This window comes from Polyodon spathula, chromosome 3 (assembly GCF_017654505.1).
Source record: "Polyodon spathula isolate WHYD16114869_AA chromosome 3, ASM1765450v1, whole genome shotgun sequence".
NCBI lineage: Eukaryota > Metazoa > Chordata > Actinopteri > Acipenseriformes > Polyodontidae > Polyodon > Polyodon spathula.
This window is the reverse complement of record NC_054536.1, coordinates 25,694,412-25,721,433: the sequence shown is the minus strand read 5'-3', so window position 1 is coordinate 25,721,433 and position 27,022 is coordinate 25,694,412. Positions and strand designations below refer to the sequence as shown.

Genomic DNA, 27,022 nt, shown 5'->3' with positions numbered 1-27,022 from the left:
ACCTCTAAACCAGCTCTACCCCCTGCTACCTTCCCTTTACACCTTCACCCAATTAATTCTGCTTTTCTTAATTGCCTTTGTTTGCTCCTAAAGGGTAATTAAAGCTTTTCTTTGATCACAACCAGTGTGTTTACTAAGCAGGCAGGTCATTGTGGCCCATTGCTGCGGGGTGTAATTTCAGCTGCTGAAATCGATTCTATTACTGTTTTTCCATACACAGCACAGAACACATTCAAATCCTTTCAAAGGTCTGCTTTTGTTTTACCTAACTTGTAACTAAGGTGTGGTTTTTTTTTTTTTTTTTTTTTTTTTTACCCTGCAAGTGTGTGCTTTGTCTCGGACACCACAGTAGAGGGGTATATAATGAAAGATATATTCTCAAGGGCACCAAACTGACTAGCAGAGACAAAACAGTATCACAAATTGCACAATATATAATGGCTGAAATAATTTAAGTAGATTTTTTCAAATAGAAACTGGCATTTTCAAACTATAAATGTACTTTCCAAACCTATTTTTACACCAGTGGGTTATTCTGCTATCCCCAGTGAGAAATCAAATTTTATATTCAAGAATAATATACCAGTAGGTAGGTCAGCTTTTACAGCTGTTGCATTCATGCAAGATAGTTTCCATTCCCAATGTTATATTTTGGTTTAAGAGTTTAATCCTAAGATTTAAATGTAGAGATTTACAGCATTTGTTTGCTTTTCAGTTGTATGCATGTGCTGCTAATTGGTTGGTACCCCTTGATAGTTTTACTATAATGTGACCATAATGTTGTAACAGCAGTAATGTAAAAACACATTAACAGTATTTTTTATTGATCTGGTGAACATAAGAATTTATGAACCACAACAGGTCATTGGGCCAATCGTTCGGTTTCCATTTGCTGGTTGATCTCGTAACTTGGGTCAGGTCTTGAAGGATCCCAGTAATTTATGTATAGTACAGATTTCCATTGAAAAATAGGGTAAGATCTATAACGATGTACAGTTGGTGCCATTCTTGCCTTTTGAATTAAGGTAAGTTTGGGTGCCATTCCAGCACAAGTAACTTAATTATTTACTAACAAAAGAAACTTGCTGCTTCACTGCATGTCCTGACCTGGAATGTAAATGCACAATATTGTATGATCGCAACACTTCAGTGGAGTCCTATTTATCATCACTCTGACTTAAGGCCTGTTGATGGCAAAGTATGTCCTTGCTGCTTTTTTAATAGGCTTGTTAAATTGCCTGTTTTTGTGGGATGCAACTGTAGAGGTTTCTAACAGAAATTAATGTAGCTGTTTCAACCAATTGCAGTTTTTACATGCTTTCTTTAGGTAACACTACCAGCTACAGTGCAAAACACTTTGGTGTCAGGTTGTTTCCAAATTAAATGTTTTAACCTACCAGTTTGCAAGTTTTACAGCTATTGATTTTCTGTTATCTCTTTCAGGTATGCCAAAATTCATATCCCGATCATCGCTTCAGTGTCTGAACATCAGCCCACCACTTGGGTTTCCTTCTTTTTTGATCTGCATATCTTGGTCTGCACATTCCCTGCAGGCCTTTGGTTCTGTATCAAGAACATCAATGATGAAAGGGTCTTTGGTAAGAGTAGGATTTCTTTCATAATCTGTTTTCACATGGATACTGCATCATCCTTTTCCTCGTGTTTTTTCTACTTGAGCTGTATACATGGTCATATCACCAAGAAGGATGTGCAATGATTGTGGTTTGGCTGTCATCATGCTTTAACAGCAGGCACAGTATTGACTCCCAAGCCAGTATATAAAGAAACTAGCTGCGTTTTCGCTTCTTTATGGGCAAAAGTTTTCCATGTGATGGAATTCTGTCAAAATGGCCTGTCCCAATGATTTGTGTAGAAATGCAAAAAAAAAAAAAATAGGGAATGAGGTATATATTTATCATGGAAAACTACTTTTCGCACGCACTTGATTTTCACCACTATACTTTTTTTTTTTTTTTTTTTTTTGCTCAGTGTATATACATGATTAAATGTGATTTTGCCTTTTTAAACAGTTTAAAATGTAACAATAAAAAAGGTCACTCAGAAGACGCCATAAGTCCGACATTGGTAATAAACATAAATTAAAAATGCAGTAAAACGTACCCTGCACGAGCAGTGGTTTGACCCACAGTCCGCACTGCACTACAGTATTTACAGCAGCTAACCTTTGCAGTGGTGAGACTGCAACAGAAGGTACTGGGCAGTTTGTGGAGACTACAAAAATGACTAATTAAATATAGGGTAGGTAGGTAGTTTGTTTTATTCTCTTAATTATATCCTTTGAAAAATTTTTTTTTTTTAAAAAAGCAAGACTGAATCAAACGGTAATTTTTATTTATTTATTTTTAAATAAGGAAGTTAGTAGGTGTTGCAGCCGGGCAATGAACAGGTTTAAGTTCAGCACCAACTCTAAAATGTTACCGTTATTAAGCACTAGTGTCTGAAGTAGTGGTGTTTCAAAATAACAGGAGTCCCTTTTTTACTTTACTGAAATAGGCTTTTTTTTTAAATTCCATTGTGTCACTGTTTTTTATTGAAATCAATTTTCACCTTTTTAATATTGACGCTTGTTGTGTACTACTCGTTCAATCAAACCAAGTAGGAATTTGCTTAAGTTTTTCAAGTCAAGTGCTTATTTTTTATTTAAAAAAAAAAAACAAGACGCAGTTCTTCTTTCGCAGCCATTGTCATCTTACATTAAAGGCACGTACCTGAAATCATAAGGGAAGTTTGCTAATACCCTGCCGTCATTCTGCTACACTGCCAGCCCTTGTTAAAGAGATAAAATAATGTACCCGATGAGCAACAGACCAACATGCATTGTCAGCTTACCCCAACACTTTTTAAAAAAATATAAATATTTTAAAACTATCAAGAAATGTAAATTAATCTTCTGTCCCCCCCCCCCCCCCCCCCCCCCCCAAAAACAAACAATAGGTGTATTGATTGAAACACAAATTCTTTGACCACTGAATTGTGTACTGCTTTTAGAATGAAACACTCACCTATAGATACCAAAACTGACTCGGTGTTACAGAATAAGAAAGGTTACAGGTCCCGAGCTTTTCCATATGTAAAGTGAGTATAATTTAGATTTATGCTTTTATACAGGTAAATAAACTGTTAATGCAAATGCTTTATTTTAGCAGTTGGTAATTAGTTGTCAACATTGAAAATTGAATTGAAAATGAGGTCTTTTGAAAATTGTCAAAATGGTCCTTGAAATTTGTATCGGGAAATTGTATGAATCCTGTATGTGACACCCGATTGAGTTAAGCAGATTGTTATTTTTGCAGCTGAGGTTATATAAAGTTAATATGTGAAATGGGCCTACATGTAAACGGTTTGAGTAACATTTCGTTTTTTTAACTTGCCTCGTGTGGTTTATCAGGTTGATCCTTGTGGTAAAATGATGTTTTGAGAAGTACGTTCTGAATTTTCTTCAGTCAGATTTGCTTCTGAAAGTGGTCTAAAATGGCTTGGCATGCATCTTGGAGCATGTACAACCCAGAGCTTCGGGGGTTGTCAGGGGCCTAGGTTGCCCCCTGGCCAAAAGATTGATTTTTGCCCCAGGAGTTTCAGTCAAAGTGATCATTGGCCACTTTCACCGATGCTTCTTGGCAATACGGAAATCACAGTACCCCCTTGACGTATACCTTTGAACACAGTTCTTGGTTTTTCAACACTCTTTGGTGAATAAAACACTCTTGACAACCAAAGAATGGGTTTTTAAACAGGACCACATCTGTATGTTTGTTTTTGTTCTGTGGTGCTGTGTTTTCGATGAAAACACTGCTTCTCTTAACAAAAAAATCCAAAATAACCAAAAATTCTGCCTCCTATTTTGTAGCGCGAACTACATTTAGGCGCTTCTACTTTTAAATTATTATTTTGTCGTCTCCTATCTCTTTCCACGGGGGAAGATGCTCAAAGACTGTGATATGAAGACGTGAAGGTACCATCCAAACAACGTTACTTTACTTTATTCAGCTGAAGTAGCTAGCTAGCTTCTGCAGTGTTAACAGAGCGACTGCAAGAAACGTTACGGTTCAGAATACAGGCACTTTTTTCTATTGTAGATTTTATTATTTTAAGAGCAAAACTGTATTCAGCTTCAACTACATCGGGAAAATGCTCTTTGTACAGTATTGTAGTTTTGGTGCTCAACTTGGATCTTTTGTTAGGGAAAGTACTGCTGTAGTAACAGTACTGGCTACAGTTTAAAGTTGTTACACTTCTTTTTTTGTACAGTTTCTGAATAAGACTAGTTAGGCTTCAGTACAGTAGCTAGTAGGATGTTACATAGCAATCGCATGTAATTGCATAAAAAGCGCCAATGTAATGGCAGATAATTAGAGTAATTAATGCTGCACCTTAAATAGAAGTGTGTGATTATTTCAATTTCAGAATGAAAAAATAAATAAAAACAAGGAAATACAGTAATGTCTGTTTTATTTCTGCACATTTACTATGGAAATAGCTCTAAATGTCCACATCATGGGGCAATTTACATAATTTGCTTAATTCAAACCTTGCACATCTCAGACTTTTTGTATGGTCCCCAGAGATTTGAATTAAGCGGAGTTCACTGTACATTCATTCAGCTCTCAATGAAGTGATTAGTTTTACAAGTCAAGATTCTGCCTCACTAGTGAAAAAAGAGTTTAATTGGTATAGTTTGAAGAGTACTTATTTCAGTGTTATCTTCTTTAATTGTTGTGACCAGAACAATGTAAGATGTGACAGCATGATATTGGTGCTCAAACCTAAGCCTGTTGAGGCACCAAGACACAGGATAATACATTTCAAAGCTGCTGGTGTTGCAGTGGTAGTAATATCCATTTATAATTTAAATATAAAAATGTATAGGAAATAAAGGTATGATTTGGGACATATTTTGGTTTCATGAGTGGTACATTTTCTTGTGCCCCCCATCCCATGCAACCTCTGGAAACTGACCAAAACTTTGTGAACCCCTGTTCTACGGTGTCTGCTTTTATTTTCATGTAATTTTAAAGTGGGAAGCAATTTTTGCCTTTTATAGGCAAAATATATATTTGGATTTACCATGAAAACTGATTTAATTGATTTCTGTGTTAATTTAACTGCATGGTGTTAGTGGAGAGAATAGGAGTTGGATAATTGTCATTTTAATTAGTTTGGGAGATCTCATAGGTACACAGTTTGTAGGATTTTTCACACACAGTTTGGTATTTGTAGTAGCAGTTCAAACAAGCAAATGCAGTTTGCTTTAACAACCTCCTATGTAGATTTCTTTTACTAACTTGACAGAATTCTGAAACAGATTAATGAGGTTTTTTTTTGGGGGGGGGGGTTCCCCTGTGCGATGTCACCGAGTGGCATTTAAATTAAGACAGAGGAACTTATTTAGAAGCAATGAGTTTAACTTATAATTATATCAGAACATTTACTCTCTCGTGTTTTTTAATATATATTTTTTATAAATATCAAACTAATGGGTATAAGCGGATGTTTCATGAACAACATTTATATCAGTTTTCTTTTCATTATTACTGTTGATAATGGAATGAAGAACTATCTTTATAAATATTTATTTTGAGAAAATAATCTAGTAATGTCCGTTATTGCTTGAAAAGACAGTTTTGCTTTCCCATTGCAGTTGCCCTGTATGCAATCAGCGCAGTGTATTTTGCTGGAGTGATGGTACGGCTGATGCTCACATTGACCCCAGTGGTGTGTATGCTGTCTGCCATCGCTTTCTCCAACGTCTTTGAACACTACCTGGGGGATGACCTGAAGAGGGAGAACCCACCCATAGAGGACAGCAGTGATGAAGATGACAAAAGAAATTCTGGAAACCTGTACGATAAGGTAAACGCTATGCACATCGCAGTGTAGGTTAAATCTCTGAGCTGCCAGAGAAAATCAATACTGGGACAAACATTTCAGAAAAAAATGCTTTCAAAATCGATTTTTGCCAGAATATAGAATTTGGGTTAATTTAACAATTAATTAATAAAAACAACCCTTATTCAGTAAGCCTGCCTTTTTATACATTAATTTAGGGAAAGCTTTTGTTTTGAAAGGCAGTTTGGTGTGGGACAGGTGTAAACTCTTGATACTTACTGTTTAAAAACAATACTGCATTTCATGACCAGTGTTTGTCTTTGATCAAAATATCCCTTGACATGCTTAACCCTTTGCAGTCTGTTTGTTTAGCACTTGTCAGCCGCATCAGATCCAGTTTATTTTTACACACGCTGTTTATTTCAAGCTTTAAATTTTAAATTTAATTTTTTCAGTGTAAAACAGGTTTAAAAGGCATTGAAGCACAAAAGGATACTCGGTACTCTCTCTCTCTCTAGCCAAGCCCCACCCCTTGTTCGCTGTATTTCATATACCTCTTGATAGATGTGCATACTGATAAATCCTCTCCTGATCACTCGTTTTATGACCAAACTCCTCAATTCTGCGATCCAAGTCATTATTTTATTACTATAACATCTCAAAGCTCTGCAAATGTCCATGATATTCTTTAAGCGCTGGATGCAGAAGCAGCTGTCTATTTTGTATATGTCTGTGTTATCTCTGTAGTGCATGGGGCTATGAGATGCACCCCATTTTTTTCGGCTCCTATCGGCCCTACTCGGGCAATGAGAGGTCTTCTCGACTTTTTCTGGTGGAAAAACGACTAGAGATCTGTGCTTTACATCTTTTTGATTGTCAGACAGGGTCCGCCATCAGACTGGAAAGAGAATATTGTTATGTCGGACCTGGGCCGACATAGGACCCCAAAGGGTTAATACTGTTTAAATTATTTCTCAATCCAATTTATTGTTACACAGGATAAAAACTTTTCAGGAGTGTTCTTGCTAAGCTGCTGCTCTTATACAGGATGTAATCATGACATTGACAGTGAAAGCAGCAACCCAAATCCATCTAAATATAAGTAATTCACAGTACATCTACTGACACTACCCCACACCCACTCTTATCCAGCTACTGTCTCAACATGCTGCTTGGCCCAAAGCCATCCCTGTCTTTGGTGGACAGCCTTATTTTAATAAGCAGCTGTTTCTTGATTCTTCAATTTGTGCATAAACACTGGCAGAATGTGCTATAAACGTGAGCGCGAAAGCAACGAACGTGCAGTAATAGTGTCTGCAGGTTTTAGCCTGCGGTAGTAACACAGGTAGTGAGTATGCACAATGTAAATCGGTTTATTTGCAGATTGTATGCATTCTGTTTTACATGCCGATGTCTCTGCAGGCTGGCAAGGTGAGAAAGCATGTGTCTGAGCAGGAGAAGATGGAGGAAGGACTAGGCCCCAACATCAAGAGCATAGTCACCATGCTGATGCTAATGTTGCTGATGATGTTTGCTGTTCACTGCACTTGGGTCACTAGCAACGCTTATTCCAGCCCTAGTGTCGTCCTGGCATCTTACAATCACGATGGGTAAGGCATCTAGTAGTTGTGTGTAGCAGTTGCTAGTTCATCTACAACTTCAAAAGGTGAAAAAAAAGCAAAAGTAAAACTTCAAGTAACTAAGGCTATTGCTTGCTTCAGTTTAACTAGTCAAAATGTTTGTCTAACATAGTTGGTGATATGACGTAGTTTACCTTCTCTCTAGTTCATGCATTTCATTGCAAAGTGGAGGTTGAGTCTGGTAGATCTTTTTGGAAGCAGAAGGCTAGGATATTAAACAGGAAGGTTGCTATTTTAACTGTGATCTATAGTAATTTTAAAGTATACATACTATTTCTCCCAGGAAACCCCTGAAGTCATATCATTTCTAGGTTCCAGATTTTTTTTTCAAGTGTACAGGAAGTACCATGTCATCTTAATATTTGGATACTTCATGTTTTGATCTGTTGTCAGTGTTTTTTTTTATGTATTACTGTGTTGGTAATATGAATAATTACAAGGCAAAAAACCTACCAAGACAGCCAAGAGCTATTCCCCTGCAGTACATTGAAGTAATGGCTGTCAGGTCACCATCGGAACAGTACGCGACATGTCCATTGTTTCATCCACCTGAATAGCTAAAAGAAATACTTTGCTTTACCTTGACGACCACTTGCTCGTACCTGTCAATAGCCATACTTTGAATACGCCTGGCAACAGTGTCATTAGACAGGGGAGTCAAATCAAGTGAACTGGCTGCATTTTCCTCCCAATATAATGCAAACCACTGGCACACAGTAGGAAAAGGTATCTCCAATAGTGTGGGGTTTACCATTTTTCGCTGTCTAGTGCGACACATTATGAGATGCATGGAGAGCCTTAGTACTTTCTTCTGACCCCGTACTGTCAACCTCCACTTGAAAAAAAAAATTTAAAAAAATTGATAGGTTCTCCTTGAAGAGAACTGTGCTTTAAGTGCCGTAACATTGTCCATGGGTTTCAGCTCTCCTTTGCCAGCACTTCACCACACACTGTGGCAGTGGCTTCTCACAACCAGCCCATGGAAAACCGAACCCCAAATATTTTGGATCATGTTTTCAGATTCTTGGTTTTTTTACTGCTGCTCGCATCCTCACTATCAGCACTTGTGCTTGCAGTGCAACTTGACTTCCCTTCATTGTTCCCGTTTCCACCACTTCAATAAAAGGTCAATTTTTTAATATTTTGGGGTGATAAGTTTCTATTACAGCAACTTTTTGGAGTAACGTACCCATTTCTTTAACGAAAACTGGGTAGAAAGAACCTGTATCACACAAGTGCTATCCCTTTTAAAATTTCGGAAGTATTTGGAACCCTATTGAAAGGTACTTGCGAACAACTGTTTTGAGAACCACTGGTATATAGAGAGAACATGACATTCCCCGTTTTATTCCTTTGCAGCACGCGGAATATCTTGGATGATTTCAGGGAAGCTTACTACTGGCTTCGACAGAACACAGATGAGCATGCGCGAGTGATGTCATGGTGGGACTATGGGTATCAGATAGCAGGAATGGCCAACAGGACGACTCTGGTGGATAACAACACTTGGAATAACAGTCACATAGCGCTGGTAAGCTGGGCCTGACCTACATATTAATTAGACCATTGCAGACATATCTCAAGGGACTAGTCATTTTTCATCCAAGGTTTGTCAGTATTTAAAGGGTACATAAGGACCTTTGTTTTTTGTCACATGTTCCTGTGTGTTGCTGTTTACAACTGTTTACGTAAGGTGTGTGTTTTTTGGGTTTTTTTTTTTTTTTTTTTTTTTTTTTTTTTTTTTTTTACACACTTAAATTGCATTCCCTGCCTCAAGATGGCTCCACATGTACATGCATGGACTGCTCAGAACTACATTCCCATCATCCTCATGCTCACATATGTAACAGATGGATTTACCAGTGAGCAGGAGGATGATGGGAAATGTAGTACTGAATGGTCCATGCATGTACATGTGGAGCCATCTTGAGGCAGGGAATGCACTTTAAAGTTAAAGTGGTCAAAATGTAAATAAATAAATAAAACACTACACACACTTTACGTAAACCAGTTTTAGCAACACATGGGAACATGTAACACAAAATAAAAAGGTCCTTCTGTACCTTTTTAAATTACAATGTTCTTTTAAAACGTAGGACCAGGTTGGATTAAAAGGAATGGCCATCCCAGTATTTGGGTCTTTACCGTTCTTGAGTTTTGTGATGCAAGGCAGGTCATTTTGGAGCATTCCATTCCAGGTTCCAACCACATTGTTAATTTTTAAATGTAGTCAGTGAAACACGTGGTTAGGTCCTAAAGCACTTAATGAGCCCTGCTAGACCTGGACTAGATCAGAAGATGTGGGTGGATTGTGTGCAGATCATGAGTTTGGCTCTGAGATTGCGTGAACTTGTTCTGTTTCTAATGGCTCTTGTTTTTGCTTCCCAGGTTGGAAAGGCCATGTCTTCGAATGAGAGTGCAGCTTACCAGATCATGCGGAGCCTGGATGTAGATTATGTGCTGATCATCTTCGGAGGGGTGATCGGATACTCTGGGGACGACATTAATAAGTTTCTGTGGATGGTCAGGATAGCAGAAGGAGAACACCCCAAAGACATCAGGGTGGGAAACGACGTTCTTTATTTTCATTTAATATTGATGACTAGAATAAGCTACTGTCATTTTATTATATGTTTACTGAAAACGTGAAGAAAAATAAACAGCAGATTAGTCCATGTCAAGAAACAACCATTTACAGTGTGATAGATGTTGGGTGTTACTTGTGTGTATTTGTTTTCAAACCCCATATTAACTTTTTTTTATTATTATTTATTTCTTTTGTCCCATCTGTGATTAAGAATATTTTTTCTAAAGCTTGAGCACCGAAAGTTTACTATTGGGTTTATTAGCCTCTCTGCAGACACAGCACTTTGTAATCTAAGGGTTTCATATTTCTTGCATATTCTATTGTTTTACCGTGATGTAGCATAAGCTACAAGGTATACATTTTTTTTGTTGTCTTTGTGGTAATAATTGGTCAAATTTTTAATAAGTTGAAGCACATGATTTTTCTTTTTGTTATATTCCAGGAAAGTGACTATTTTACACCACAGGGAGAGTTCCGAGTGGATAAGGCTGGCTCCCCCACCCTGCTGAACTGCTTAATGTACAAGATGTCCTACTACAGATTTGGAGAGATGCAGGTATGAATTTGGATACGGGGACATTCGTTTTGTTGCTTTGCCTGATTACAGGAACTGAATACAGGAGAGCGTACTGTGCCACTAGAAAGAACCGTACTTCATGATTTGTTATTGCTGACTGACTCACGTTGCGATTTGAAAGTTGTGATAGCTCTAGCGTTTCCCATCACAGCTTGATTTCCGGACGCCTCCTGGATTCGATCGCACGAGGAACGCTGAGATTGGAAACAAGGACATCAAATTCAAGCACCTGGAGGAGGCGTTCACCTCCGAGCACTGGCTAGTCAGGATTTATAAAGTGAAGAAGCTGGACAACCGGGAGATTCTGGATCACAAACCTCGAATCACCAACACCATTCCCAAACAGAAGTATTTATCAAAAAAGGTGGGTTTGATGTGAGGAAAGAGCTTAGTTTTATATTCGTTCCATATGTTTCTTCAAAACGCCTTAAATCAGATCGGAAGAAATTCATAAGAGTTGTAGTATTATGTTTATTTTTTATTATTGGTTTTAAAAACTTAATTAGCAAATTTCAATGCTCATACATCCATCCATCCATCCATCCATCCATCCATCTCTGGAAAAAATTAAGAGACCACTGCAAAATTATCAGTTTCTCTGGTTTTACGATTTATAGGTATGTGTTTGGGTAAAGTGAACATTTTTGTTTTATTCTATAAACTACTGACAACATTTCTCCTAAATTCCAAATGAAAATATTGTCATTTAGAGCATTTATTTGCAGAAAATGACAACTGGTCAAAATAACAAAAAAGATGCAGTGTTGTCAGACCTCGAATAATGCAAAGAAAATAAATTCAGATTCATTTTTTAACAACACAACACTAATGTTTTAACTTAGGAAGAGTTCAGAAATCAATATTTGGTGGAATAACCCTGATTTTCAAGCACAGCTTTCATGCGTCTTGGCATGATCTCCACCAGTCTTTCACATTGATGTTGGGTGACTTTATGCCACTCCTGGCGCAAAAATTCCAGCAGCTCGGCTTTGTTTGATGGCTTGTGACCATCCATCTTCCTCTTGATCACATTCCAGAGGTTTTCAGTGGGGTTCAGGTCTGGAGATTGGGCTGGCCATGACATGGTCTTGATCTGGTGGTCCTCCATCCACACCTTGATTGACCTGGCTGTGTGGCATGGAGCATTGTCCTGCTGGAAAAACCAATCCTCAGAGTTGGGGAACATTGTCAGAGCAGAAGGAAGCAAGTTTTCTTCCAGAACAACCTTGTACTTGGCTTGATTCATGCCAAAGCTGCCTGATTCCAGCCTTGCTGAAGCACCCCCAGATCATCATCAATCCTCCACCACATTTCACAGTGGGTGCGAGACACTGTGGCTTGTAGGCCTCTCCAGGTCTCTGTGTAACCATTAGACGACCAGGTGTTGGGCAAAGCTGAAAATTGGACTCGTCTGGGGGTGCTTCAGCAAGGCTGGAATCGGGCAGATTTGTCTTTGTGAAGGGTGCATGAATCAAGCCAAGTACAAGGTTGTCCTGGAAGAAAACTTGCTTCCTTCTGCTCTGACAATGTTCCCCAACTCTGAGGATTGGTTTTTCCAGCAGGACAGTGCTCCATGCCACACAGCCAGGTCAATCAAGGTGTGGATGGAGGACCACCAGATCAAGACCCTGTCATGGCCAGCCCAATCTCCAGACCTCAACCCCATTGAAAACCTCTGGAATGTGATCAAGAGGAAGATGGATGGTCACAAGCCATCAAACAAATCCGAGCTGCTGGAAATTTTTGCGCCAGGAGTGGCATAAAGTCACCCAACATCAATGTGAAAGACTGGTGGAGAGCATGCCAAGATGCATGAAAGCTGTGCTTGAAAATCAGGGTTATTCCACCAAATATTGATTTCTGAACTCTTCCTAAGTTAAAACATTAGTATTGTGTTTAAAAATGAATCTGAACTTATTTTCTTTGCATTATTCGATGTCTGACAACACTGCGTCTTTTTTGTTATTTTGACCAGTTGTCATTTTCTGCAAATAAATGCTCTAAATGACAATATTTTTATTTGGAATTTGGGAGAAATGTTGTCAGTAGTTTATAGAATAAAACAAAAATGTTCATTTTACCCAAACACATACCTATAAATAGTAAAACCAGAGAAACTGATAATTTTGCAGTGGTCTCAATTTTTTCCAGAGCTGTGTGTGTAATGTGTATATACACACATACATACATATATATATATATGTGTGTGTGTGTGTGTGTGTGTGTGTGTGTGTGTGTGTGTGTGTGTGTTGTTTTTTTTTTTAAGTGTGATTTGGATGTTGCATCTTCCACACACACCAGTACATAATCGATAAGCATTTTAAAACCATCAATGAACAGTGACTTCTCAATGTATTCTTAATGGACAATCAGGTGATTTTTATATTTTTTTTTCCCTGGAAGAATTACTAATTGACGGTGCAAATTTGCTGATGGAGATCATTTCCAATAACCTGTTTGTATACCATAGCTAATCATATTAAGATCCTTCCAAGTTTAGTCCATCTCGCAAAAGCATTTGATTCTAAAGTTTTCCTGGAGAATTAATCCAGTACAGTTAAAACTGTACAATACAGTAAGACCTCATCTTGAATATTGTGTGCAGTTCTGGTCACCTCGCTATAAAAAAGATATTGCTGCTCTAGAAAGAGTGCAAAGAAGAGCGACCAGAATTAGATACATCAAGAATAAACTATTTTTCTTAAAAGGCATGTCATATGCAGACAGGCTAAAAGAATTGAATCTGTTCAGTCTTGAACAAAGAAGACTACGTGGCGACCTAATTCAAGCATTCAAAATTCTAAAAGGTATTGACAGTGTCGACCCAAGGGACTTTTTCAGCCTGAAAAAAGAAACAAGGACCAGGGGTCACAAATGGAGTTTAGAAAAAGGGGCATTCAGAACAGAAAATAGGAGACACTTTTTTACACAGAGAATTGTGAGGGTCTGGAATCAACTCCCCAGTAATGTTGTTGAAGCTGACACCCTGGGATCCTTCAAGAAGCTGCTTGATGAGATTTTGGGATCAATAGGCTACTATCAACCAAACGAGCAAGATGGGCCGAATGGCCTCCTCTCGTTTGTAAACTTTCTTATGTTCTTATGTTCTTATGTTCTTACATACAGTAAAATAGCTGAATATTTGAACAAATTGAATGTGTCTTGGAGTATGCAGTTTTAAATACAGATTAAACTTTATTTTATTTGTATTTTTTTTTAGATTGCCAAAAGGAAGCGTGGATACATCAAGAATAAACTAGTTCTGAAGAAAGGCAAGAGAGCCAACAAAAAAGCGGTTTAAAAAAAAATAGCAGTCATCTGGATTCCCTGACAGTCTTTGCCTTGAGCTGAAGTCTATTCTGTTCTACAGAGCAGTGGGATACAGAACTATCATCTCGTCACAGTTTATATGGAGATTCAGATTGGAGCTGTAATGCATTGGTTTAATGAGAATACTCCTCTGTGTAAGGGGGGTCTCTCTCAACTCTTTTTTTTTTAACTTGAATGTGCTGGCAAGGCAGGAAGCTGCTTTCTTTTACCACAATCATTTTGTGGTAAATAATATATAATCTTATAAATCTACTAAATAAAAAAATAATAATAATAATTTGGACATATTGCACCTAGAATCCTCTTATTTCATCCTCGGCACATGTAAACTTGTTACCTTTTTAAATAAGAACATAAAATAAACTAAAGAGGTTCATTGAAAAGATGCGTTACAGTTCCTGACGCGTGTACAGACAAAGCAATATACGGAATGGAGGAGCGTACGAGCGATAGAGCTGTCCTGTGTACTTCTAAGTTTATTTTGTCTTTTTCTAAAATGTTTACCAAATGTAAATATGTTATAAAGAAATCTCTAAAAAGGGTTATATAATATATTGGATTGTTGTAGCATTTTTTTTTTTTTTTACTATACAGAATATTTGTCTCTTTTCACAATAGCAGTGTTTTTGTGGGGTTTTTTTGTGGCAGTTACTGCTTCCTCCCCTGTCCCTTGCTGGAATTAAAAAAAACAAAACAGTGGTGGAATAATGATACATCTCTACATAACCTGCTGCTGTGAAATTATTAAATTGATCAAATCTAGATAGGTGTGCTTTTAAAGCTGCTTTTTTTTTTTTTTTTTTTTTTTTTCCTTTTACATAAAAGGAAATATCTGTTAACCTTAAATAGCAGGCCAAACGTGGTCTGATTAATACGTACAGTGTATCTATCTTCCATCAACAACTTTAATAGCAAGTCTAACTGTCCCCATGAATATTGCACGTCTGTATATTAGTAACAAAAGAGCTGTCCATTTTTGAAAAGGTGACAAGTCTACGAATCTCACACTGCGTAGGAAAATAGAGGGTTTCTAATGTAGTGTTCTCCAATTCAATACTGTTAACCCCTTAGGGGTTTCTTTTGTGTTTTTTTTTTTTTTTTTTTTTTTTTTTTTTTTACTTTTGAATGTTAAGCCTTTTTCTTTTAGTCTGTTAACTGGCTACATTTTTTTTTTTTTTTTTTTTAAGAAATAACATTAATTCTTAATTGTTAATTTCTCAGTATGCCAGACTGAGATCAGTAATAGCTAAATGTGGAACTACAAACTCCAGCAGACCACTCGCCTCGGTCTACAACTTGATATGTCCTTGAAGCAAGTGTAAACAGATAGCAAGACGAGCAATTTCAGATTTTTTTTGCGGGGGTAATATTAATGACATCCTGTAATTAAGATGTAAAATTGTAATTTTCTATGTTTTAAATGTTTATTCCATAAAAAAAAAAAGCCAATGGTGGTGTAAAAAGAGAAATGAACCCTTTTGAAATATAAACAAAAATCAAGTTCAATTGATCTTTTCTAGCCTTATAATGAGTTTTGTTTCTGAAGATGTAGAATTTTTTTTATTTTTTTTTATTTTATTTTTTTTAAGTTTTCTGCCCCACCCTTCCTTATATTTTGGCGAATTCATGCTGCAGGCATCTCCCATTCTCATTACATTGAGCAGTACTCTTGGGAGCTTTTTCACCCAAGATTAAGTTTTTACATTGTTACTTAGACTTTGTTCAGACCTGTTCAAATGTAGACAAAATAAAGTTCAAGTTTGTGTAAATCAAGGTTTTTTTTTAGTTTTTTATTATATATATATTCATTCATTCATTCATTCATTCAACGGTTCAGAGAAGCTGCGTACCTGACGTGTTTTACTCATTAAAAAAATCTGAAATACGCACTACACCTCCCAGAATACAATGTCTTCAGTTACCAGGAAACTACACAAGAAAAACCAACCCAACAAACCAGTCTCTGGCTAGCCCTGTTGTCTTTGTAGCCAATCACAGTAAGAAATAAGAAATTTGAAGCGTAAACACCCCAGTCGAGCTACAAATCCAACAGGAACAGTCGTCTGAGGCAACCACTAAAAAAATGGTGCCTACAATATTAAACTAACTGTTTTATAACTTATTACTGCATTTTCTTATTTATCCGTATGGCTTGATATTTAAGTTTTAACATGATGGCTGAGTTATTTTAAAAATGTAATGTTAACCTATAAGTAACAATTTGCAGAGTCGGTGTGATACCTCAAAAAAAAAAGAACGCTGAGTCGATACAGAACCTTGTAGAACACACGCGTGGTTTATACAGCAGTTCAAAGTAACATTGCAGTTAAAATGGAAGGCTCTTTTTTAATGCCTACCCCATTACCATTAAAGGTTGCACAGTATTTATCAAGATTACTCATGACTTCAAGGTAGTGTTGCATTTTACCCCCTGAAAATACATTTTACTCTGTGTTAACATTTGAGGGTAAGTTACTCCCAGACTCAAAACCTTACCCGGAGCGCTGAATCTATTACACACACGCAAGTTTGGCTAAAACTAAAAAAAAAAAAAAAAACTGCGCTTAACTATTGTTTGCACAACATTGTACATTTTCTGGATGTACACAAGGTTTAAATGATAAAAAAAAAAGACTTGTTACTTTTTATATAAATGTATACTGTATAACAACCTGTCAGAAATCCTGCTTCTTACCGCTGTACCTCAAACAGATGCACTAACTTACTTTCAATAATACTATAACAAGTTGAACCTACAGAATGTCTGCTGTATATCTACCAATATAATCTGTTACACAGTGCAAACATCCTGACTGCAACAAACAGTATGTGGATAAAACCACCAATGACCTGCATACTCGTTTCAGAAGCATGCCATAATTACCAAAAACTGGATCAAGCTGTTGCTAAGCAAAACCACAACCTTGCAGATATAAAGATTCTTCCAATAGAAAGTGAAATCCTAACAGGATGGATAAAAGGGAAAACTTCTGGAATATCAGACTTGTCGATTTCCCCATGGACTGAGCCTGGAAGACAATGCATTTTTTTTTTTTTTTTTTTTTTTTTTTAAGATTTCAACTTCACCTCAGAATTGTCGATGTCACAGTGTTCTTACAATATTCATCTGTAAAGCACTGCAACTCTCAAACAACATCAGTTTACCTATTTCTACCATTCGAGATGAAGAAAGCAGAAGCCAAAACTAACTAATTATTAAAAGTGATTTTCAGTTTATCAATTACTTTTCTTCATTATATGTAGTGGTTTGCAGAAGTATTCACCCCCTACCAATAATGTCACATTTTGTTAAATTACAAATAATGTATGCAGTTTTTCAAAAATATATATATTTTTTTTATTCAAAACTGTGGTTAAACTGAACACTGTTATATGAGGAGTAAACGTCAAAAAAACTTGCAAAGAAAATGTACAAAGTGAAATTTACTGGTTGCATAAGTATTCAGCCCTTTAAGTCAGTACCTGGTAGAAGCACCTTTTGCAGCAATTACTGCTGCAAGTCTTTTTGGATAGGTCTCTACTAGCTTTGCACAGTAAGATGTTAATTTTTGCCCATTCTTCACGGCAAAATTGCTTCAGTTCTGATAAGTTTGCTGGGGATCTTCGATGGACTGCAATCTTCAATTTTCTGAATTCATGTCAGGACTTTGACCGGGCCACTCAAGAACATTAAATCTCTTCTTGTTCAACCACTCCAGTGTGGCTTTGGCTTTGTGCTTCGTGTCATTGTCCTGCTGAAATTTGAATTTCCTCCCCAGTTGTAGTGTCTTGGCTGACTCAAACAGGTTTTCCTCAAGGATTTGCCTGTGCTTTGCACCATCAATTCTCCCCTCTAGCCTTCTGAGTCCATGCTGAAGAGAAGCATCCCCATAACATGATGCTGCCACCACCATGCTTGACAGTTGGGATGGTGTTGATTGGGTGATGTGCCGTGTTGGGCTTGCGCCAGATGTAACACTTGGAATTTAGACCGAAAAGTTCAATTTTTGTCTTGTCTGACCACAAAACCTTTTTCCACGTTCCACGTCTACATGCTTTTTCGCAAACTCCATATTGCATTAAGATGAGTTTTTTTTTTTTTTTTAGTAACGGCTTCTTTCTTGCCACCCCTCCATACAGGCCAGCTTTGTGTAGGGACCAGCTTATTGTTAATGTGTGAACACTGACTCCCATCTCAGACACAGAACTTTGCAGATCTCTCAAGGTCACTGTTGGCTTCAGAGTGACATCCTGAACCAGTTTCCTGCTTTCCCGGCTGCTCAATTTGGGAGGGTGACCTGATCTGGGTAGTGTCTGGGTGGTATGATGCATCTTCCATTTCCTAATGATGGACTTCACTGTGCTGAGAGGGATAATCAGCACCTTTGAAATTTTTTTGTACCCTTCTCCTGCTCTGTGCCTCTCTACCGCTTTATCCCTTGTTTCAAAAGCTCATTGGTCTTCATTGTTGCTTTGTTGGATCACTATGTGAGTTGCAGTTTGAAAGTCTTTATATACCTAAGGGAAATTGTGTACAAGTTAACCACTTTGAGCACACACAGGCTGAAACCATTTCACTAATTCTGTGACCTTTCAAACAAATAATTTGCACCTGAGCTGATTCAGGGCTGCAGTAGCAAAGGGCTTGAATACTTATGCAACTGAGATTAATCTGTTTTTCTCTATAAATTAAATCTATGCATTTTTTTTAACTTTATCAATGTGGAGTAGTTTGTGTAGATTCTACATGTAAAGTCTAATTTGAAAGTGTCGTGGAGTACGCTCAGGTGCCAACAAAATGTGAAAACTTTGCAAGGCGGTGAATACTTCTGCAAACCACTGTATATACAGTTGCAGACAAAAGTATTGGCTCCATATACGTAATATAAGATCATTAAAAAAATAAATAAAAGCATTTAGTGAACATTAAACACTAATTTATATGACAGATCAAAATACACAATTTCTAGAAGTTTAACAAAAAATTTGTAACGCGTATTACATTCCAGAAAGCCAATTAAAATCTTAAAAAACTAAATGGTCAGATTGATCGGCTTGGCGCTTCCAGTGCTAAGACTGGGTCTGCAACTCTGTGTGGTATCCGCAAACTGAAAAGCAAGGTGAGAATTAGGAAGCTGGCTACAGTTTAAATAGGGTGACTGACAGACGTTTTAGCGGGATAACATGGGAGTCCTGGCTCCAGCCCCCCCGAAATACACTGGGTTTATACTAAACCATATTATCAGCAGTAAAGCTGTCTTAGGCTAAAATGCTAATGAGTTGGTAACTTCTACACAGCAGACTTGCGCAAACAGTATGTTTGGGGAGGGTGTTACATGCCATGTGGAATGGTTTAAACTTAATTAACACTCTGTAATTAAACATTTATTTTAAATGTTAAATTAAGCAACATCTTAGTATGCCCTTTTGCATTTCACATCAACATTTCTGCAAATATACAGCTATATCATCCCCCCCACCCCCAAGTATATTTTCTGTAACTCTCTTATATTCGTTAATTTAATGGACAAAACTCAAGTGGTTTCACTGATCTGTAGAACGATGACTTTGGGTGTTGTGTTCTTCAGGCCTTTGTTTAATGAGAAAATGCTCTTCATATTGAGATGTCCAGTATGGCAGTCTATAATTCATTAATCAGGTGTTAACTGTTCCTTTCTTCAATGGCAGTCCAGGTTAATATAGTTCCTATTTAAGTCCTTGAACAATATTTAGGTTTTCTTCTAAGTTTATTGAATTATGTGGGGTGTTTTAGCTGGGCTTAATTGAGAGCTGATATTCTTGTCTGCTTACCATTTCTGTGTTAAACTTACCGAAACAAAGACTGTTCTTTCTTGTGACTGTCGGTTTCTGAAGTAACTTACAAAAAATGATGGTGATTAAGTAGATTCAAGAAAATGCACAGAGTCCTTTTCTTCAATCAGTTGCCAGGTTTATTGAAATATGCAGGGAGTTTGGTCCCAGGTACAGGACAAACAGAATACTCATCATTACAATGTTTGCATGACAATAAATACCCTTCTGTATAGATGGTCCACCTCCCCTTTCTCTGACACTTAACCAATTGCAAAGGTAATTTAATTTATTGTGTGTGTGTGTAGGCTAGTGTGACAACCTCTGAACTCAGTGCATTCTTCACACTCATGGAGACAAAAGGTCCACACATCTGCCTTTTGTTATCTTCTTGGGACCCCCTTTGATCCCAGTGGCATTATCTCTTTCGATCTCTCTGAAGTCTTTAGAGCCTGTCCCCTTCTAGTCCACAGCATTGTTGTCTCGTTAGCTTGCAGTCAATGTTGGGCAAAAGCTTGTAGATGCAATGTCTCTATCAATGGTTAGCAGTACATGCAATTTGAACCAAACAGTCTGCTATCTGCAATATTAGTCTCTTTTCAGAAAAGAACACCAGTATAGCTCTGCCAGTCCACATGCGTAGCAAACTGCTAATCAATTCTCGATCCATGTTTTCCAACAGTTCGTTTTTACAAAACCTACACATATCTTGTTCCCTCAGTAATATAATGCACCCAGACATCTGGAAACCTAGATCTAGGGAGTTGCCCAGTTAAGCATAGGGCCTCAAATACTTGTCTTTAATTACCACAGAAACCGTGGCTAGAGTGGTCTGTAAATCTCCAACTTTCTTGTTACAATTCAAAGGTGATGGTGCAATCAAATAGAGGTTTAACCCTTTAACTCTTGTGGGTTTACAAAGTAATTGAACTGGGCATTGGCAAATGTATTTAAGTCAGTTCCCCCCACCCCTCTATTGTGGGAGAATTGTATTATTATACACCATTACTTATATATATATATATATATAAAATAAAAATAATAAAAAAAACCTTAAAATATGTTGTTTATATTTTGCTTTTTTCCCCTTGAATAACTGAATAAATCTAGATGTCTTTTTACTTTGCTCTCTTCTGTGGTAGCTTGCACTGTTGCGATAGTGATGGAATGTTTTGGTTTTTTTTTCATCTTAAACAAGTTCAATTTCATAAACTATATAACTCATAAGCTGAAGTGTACTGTGACATAGCCTACAGCAACACAGCAATCTGACTGGTCATAAAGGTTGTGATGGTGTATACATTAAGATAATCATGATGATCATATAATATAAAATGGCAACAAGCACAGTATTAAATCAACCTTAGTGACCTGGTCTGTTAAAATAGAATACAAAATTAAACTGTGAATGCTACAACCTCCAGGGGAAAAAAAAAATCATCTTTAATAAATAACACTGGTTTGATGGACTGTTGTGCAAATCACAGGACACCTGAAATGTGGTCGCCATGGCATATTTATTTTAACAAAAAAACTTTTTTTTTTTTTTTTTTTTTTTGTAGTACTCTATTGTGTAACAAATAAGTGTTGCATAGGTTCTACACAGGTGAACAGAGTTTGGTTCAAGCTCTTCAGTACACTGCAAGGCTGATCATAGTGTACACATACATTCAAAACAACTGGCATTTTACCTGCACACTGAGTGACCAATACAGAAAAGGGCAATGCTTTAATCAGAAATTGGATTAAGAGGACAAACCCAAGATGTATTATTCATTCAATTTCCCATCTGCTCTGGACAAATGTAAAACAAAACTAAACAAAAATAAAACTCATAAGGCAGGGCAAATTACAAATGCTCACTATTGAGTTTGCCAAGATAATCATCACACAAATGATTTAAATGAAACATCTAGCCAAAGAATAGGGTATTATTTATATTTCAACTTTGAAATTACAAAACCAACACAGATAGGATAATAATTTTTTTTTTTTTTTTTTTTTTTTTTAATCTAGATAGACCAATAGTGGTAAATTTCAAAATATGCTAAAAGAAACTTTGTAAATTTAAATTATAAACATTTCAACTATAATTCTTTTTGAAGACATTGAGGATAACAGTCGAAACATTCAATTTCAAATTAATGAAGTTTCAGTTTTTTTTTTTTTTAAATATTACTTTTTGCACAGCAACACATCGCATCTAACTTTTAGGGTTATTATGGTGATGCCTGCGAGGGAGCCTATGCTATATTTGATATTTTACAGAGACGGTGCTTTCATCTTGCAGGAGGTGATATTTTATGTATAATCAGTTAAGTGCAAGTACAAGCGTTAAACGAGAGCAAACACAGACACAGACTTTCAAAGCAAAACAGAAGCACTAAAAAGAAGCTGAATAAAATCATGACAACATTTTAACGTTTGTCTACATGAAGACACTGATAATGACTCCTCGTTGAAACGTGTCTAATGTTTGACTGGCTTTTAAGTACTTCTAAATATCTTGTCGGAAGTTAACTTTTTCTACTGAATACTTACAGACGCTAGTAAAGGGTGTTACTGCAATTTAAAGGATTGTAGTTCCACACATTTTTTTTTTTTTTTTCCTGCATGCATTCTTTTTTTTTTTCCATTTACTTATAAAGGCATACACAACTCTGGACATCTGGAAAATGATGCCCACCATTTTACAAACGCACCATTGTGAAGTGAGGTACAACATTCAGGAATGAATAGGAAATGCTGCACTTGCCACTTCTACCTGTTAGACACATTGAGACATGCAGGTCTCATTAATACCAGTAATGACAATTAGAAAAACACTTCACTGTCAATTTTCCTCCGTGCTTTCCAGGGGCGAACGTTAACACTGTTTTGAAAAAACAGAATCTAAAATCTAACACTGGCATCTGTTCTTTTCCGTAGGCCAAGGAAACATGGGCGGCACTCGTTCAATACAGAAATGGGAAGCAAAAATGAAAAAGGTACGAACTGGAAGATAATTCAAATGATGTACGTGGTAGTCATAAAGGTAAATAGGGTAATTCGGGGCAGTTGTACATCCGGTATAAAATCAACGAATAATACATTTAAACTGAATGGTTAATTTGATCAGTATAACACCACTTCTTTTGCTTATTCCAGGATTAAGACTATGAGGCTCACTAAGTGGTAATATAGTAAGCAGGATTCTCAGACAGGTCCCTACAGCTACAACTACATTTAAAAAAAAAAAAAGCAAATTAGAATAGCTTCACTCTGGATTCCAGTTCCAAGTTCCATATTTTTTATGTCTTTATTGGGGTGGGGTTGAAATATTCAGGTCCTATTTACTTTAAATGGCAACACTGGTTATATGCAATAATGGGAGCAAACCCATACACATTTATGAAGATTCCTACTTCCCATCATATCCCACTGGAATTCATTCAATTATAAATATGCGGCCATCTTTTAGGAATGTATCAGTATAATGAGAAACTATATTGCAAGCCAGATGAAGTTTTCTCCATGAAACAAAAGAAAGCAAACAAACAGATGCTGAGTAATCTCTGGGAAGCAAGCCCGTTTTAGAAATAGTATCAGTTGTAACCTACAGCTGCTGAAGAAAAATCCTTATCTGCTTTTTATTTGACCATTTTAGACCACCCCTGGGCCTGAACTAAATACAAAACAAAAGCACTGCTCTCGATACAGCGGCGCTGTATTGTCCCAAAATAAACGTCCATAGACAATAACAGGGCTAAATAATAGGAAGCTGTGTTTGAGGGGGACTGTTGTATAGTAATTCACCCGTACAGTACAGTGTGGGATTTATCAGCGATTTTCTTATAAACACCAGAACATCTCAATACATCAAGGGGAAGACTACAAAGCAAATGCATGAATCCAAAGACCCTTACATAACAATAACTCAGGAATCAATTTGGTGTTACTGATTGGCAGAAAGAAAGAAAAATAAATCATAAGGCAAGACACATATTGATCATGAGCATAAACAATGTGTAACAGACATACATAAAAAGATGTTTGCAAAGTAATACTGCAGCATTCCAGCAACACACTGCAACGGTTCTGTATTGCTTCTCTTGGAAGAGAGGGGATTCATGCTGCTGAAGAGTATTCTCTCAACCTAAAGGAGGAGCACTTGCTTTGCACTGGCAGGATGAGCTGTATAATACAGTACATAGTGTGAAGAGGAAGAAGAAGTGGCTAAATCACTTTGTACAAGTGCAAAAGAAGCCTTGGCAAAGTGAGAAATAGAAATATTCTACTTGCAATAATAAAAACGGTCTCTCCCACCCACCTTAACCCCCTGAATGTTATCGCTGTTTATACTAGGAGTATATACAAGGATGGCTTTTGTTTTAGAAGGCATCTGGAGCTTGCTGCCTTCATCTAATTCTTCGCTATTCAGAGGTTTGTAGCTGACATTTCTGTATCCAGTAGCTTGTTGCCTTTTCCCCAGATGGCTTCTGTAGCTGGCCAGGCTGTTTTATGGATGAACTCTCATCACTGTGTTTTCCAGAGTGGACTATGGTACACCCAGCCTTCTCCCTAGCAGAAAGACACAACAGTCAATCATTTTATGATCATTAGGTCTTTTCACCTTTAATACACATTTTAAAAGCATATATAACAAGGCAGCAATATTGACATCTTTTTGAAAGTTTGCTGGAAATAAACCTGTTATGAATTCCTAAAGAGTGCTTACTGGTCATCAGTGGTTTATTCTAATCATGACCAAAAATGTAAACAAAATCTGTCATAATCTGTATGCTTGGAACAAAATTCCATTGATCCAATTACTGCACAGTACACATGTGGCCCTATTCACATTTTTTATTTATTTATTTTTTAAACATTTTTTAAATTAATTTCTGACCTTTGTATAAGTTTACAAACATGACGATAAAAAAAAATCTATCTATATATATATATTGAAACCAGTCAAGAAAGGTTTCATGAATGCCTTATCTTTTTTCTAATTGAAGCAAAGGTTCACTTTTATATTCAAGTAGAATCCTAATAATATCAGCTATTTTTTCCAGGAACAGCACTTTTAGAGGTTCATTATTTAGGCTCATATCTCAACAATGGCTGTTGAGAGTTTTGTTAAATGTTTCCTGGTTTTCCAGCTTTGAGAGTCTATGCTGTAACTGAAAGACGCGTAGTTAACAGATGCTGTGGATTCACCTCTTTTATAAAGTATTTGGGCTTCCAGGCCATGTTAGCGGCTGCTCTCTGCCTCTCCTCGGCTCGCTGCCTCTCCTCCAGGATGTGTTTGTGCTCAGTAGCCATGTCAATGTTCCCGTCCTTCAGTGCACTGGTGACATGCTGCCACAGGCGTCTGCAACACAGCAGGACAAGAGCACTCTTACACACCACTGCAGCAATTCAGTGACAAACAACTCCACTGTCTGTCTGTGTGTACCCTTAGAAAAGTTTACCACAGAAAGTGTGATACCGCATAGTGAAAACATGGTAGACACTGTAAAGAATAACACAAGTCTGTATCTGCATCCTTATATTTGATCTGTCCTACAACTGAAACCCCAGTTCTTGATCACTAAGCAGCAGTTGTTAAATGTATGCACATGTAATGCACCACTTAGCGAATCAAGATATCGGTTAGTCAACTGGGGTTTTTACTCAATCTTTTAATATTTTCTGACATTTCCCCATCGCATTAAGTGAATCGTCAGAGCAGCTACATTTCAGCCTGCCTGTTGATATATAGTTATGATAATGGGGTGCTAGTAAAGACACAACTCTTCAATTAAAACAGTCAACCTCTTCATTAGGAGGGATTTTTCATTAACATCCAATTTGCAAACTTACCCAGCCAAATATATAGTAGAATGACACAATGTTTATCTACTTTACATGTGTTTTGTGTCAAACAGCATCCCTGACATATATTCTGAAATATGCACAAGCTGCATCTTCCTGTTGCATATCAGTTACAGTCACAATGACAACGTGTTTGTAAGACATATGTAAGTGTGTCTGAGTGATTCACAGAGAAATTGAGATTGATCAAAAATATCCTAGGCCTAAAAAAAAGAAAAACCAAGGTTATCTGACAACACATTTCTGTAACATAAGTGCAGATTTCCTGGCAGCCAGCACAGTACATATTTCAATATTTCCTGTGCCAAAATTACATTTGCATGTATAATCCCTGCTTAGCAATAGCTCTTTCTTCTACATGGACAACTTTATTAAGAGCTTTACTGGGCTGCCTAATCCAGCAATTGTGTTTTTACTACTGTGTGTGTGAAAGTGGTCAGGCTGGCTGGATTCTCATGCTGCCCCACCTTGACTCGTATGGCCCCTGTTTCTCCACTGGCCTGATTTTCTTCCGGATGATTGGCAGTTTGGTGGTGTCAATCACTTTGGTCTCTCCACTGCTATAGGTGAACTCAAGGGTTCCATTCCACTCCCCCTGTGCCTTACACACAATGGTGTTGGTAGGGTTGTGTTTGACTTCGGCTGTCACCCTGTCGGGAGTGAATAAGTTAACTGCAGGTGCTGTTTTGGGTACTGGCCAGTCATCCTTCCTACACAGATATTTCAACACAAAAAGCACACCCAGAATGGCTTTTCCCTTAAAGAATGGTTTGACCTTCACAACAGCTGTGTTAGTAAAAAGACAGATTGGAATGTGCAATGAGAATATCCAGAAGTATCACATTAATGTAACTATGCATATTTCATATGAAATGAATGGCCTGATATGAACTCCTCAATCATACAGAAACAGCATAAATAGGCTGAAATAAGCTAAAAAGATGCACTGAATGCACGCCTTAACAGCAATTTCATCCCACAATATACAGTGTAATTGAAATCAAAAACATCTTCAAAAATACATTCTTCAATAACAAAATGATGTTTTAATGTCCAGTGCACAAGCATTAACACACATGCACACAGACTAGATAATGCCGTAAATGGTTGGAATACCTGTGGACTTTCCCTCCATAGAAAGGTTTGGTGTGGAATGTGACGGTGGCTGAATAGCCAGTCTTGGCACAGTTGATTGTGACTTTGCCCCCCAGCTCCACCCAAGGAATGGTGAGTATCGAGCGTGCATAGGCGCAAGGCAGCGTGAAAACATACTCCTCATCATGCTCCATAAGGCACAGAACTCCTGGGGGGGGGGGCACATTAATAAAGTTTCATTTTCAAGAAGCGACTGCCTTCATTTATTTCTGCCCTGTG

At 37.3% G+C, this 27,022-nt stretch overlaps 2 protein-coding genes across 4 annotated transcripts in view; one reads left to right on the top strand and one right to left on the bottom strand.

Moving 5' to 3' along the window:
* The window catches only part of LOC121312911 (dolichyl-diphosphooligosaccharide--protein glycosyltransferase subunit STT3B), a 59,755-nt gene extending 44,005 nt beyond the window's left edge, over positions 1-15,750 (top strand). Inside the window, exons 9-16 of the mRNA XM_041244817.1 lie at positions 1,444-1,598; positions 5,660-5,871; positions 7,270-7,457; positions 8,847-9,018; positions 9,876-10,049; positions 10,517-10,630; positions 10,803-11,015; positions 13,872-15,750. Of these exons, the coding sequence (XP_041100751.1) occupies positions 1,444-1,598; positions 5,660-5,871; positions 7,270-7,457; positions 8,847-9,018; positions 9,876-10,049; positions 10,517-10,630; positions 10,803-11,015; positions 13,872-13,952 (1,309 nt within the window). The 3' untranslated portion in view covers positions 13,953-15,750. The remainder of the gene's footprint in view (positions 1-1,443; positions 1,599-5,659; positions 5,872-7,269; positions 7,458-8,846; positions 9,019-9,875; positions 10,050-10,516; positions 10,631-10,802; positions 11,016-13,871) is intronic.
* A 7,868-nt stretch (positions 15,751-23,618) lies between these two features.
* Positions 23,619-27,022, bottom strand: part of LOC121312910 (oxysterol-binding protein-related protein 10-like) — a 130,248-nt gene continuing 126,844 nt past the window's right edge. For all 3 annotated transcript variants that reach the window (XM_041244815.1, XM_041244813.1, XM_041244816.1), the window contains 4 exons: positions 26,765-26,951; positions 26,116-26,298; positions 24,992-25,145; positions 23,619-24,352 (listed from right to left, as the gene is read on the bottom strand). In XM_041244815.1, coding sequence (XP_041100749.1) covers positions 24,308-24,352; positions 24,992-25,145; positions 26,116-26,298; positions 26,765-26,951 — 569 coding nt within the window. In that variant the 3' untranslated portion in view covers positions 23,619-24,307. The remainder of the gene's footprint in view (positions 24,353-24,991; positions 25,146-26,115; positions 26,299-26,764; positions 26,952-27,022) is intronic.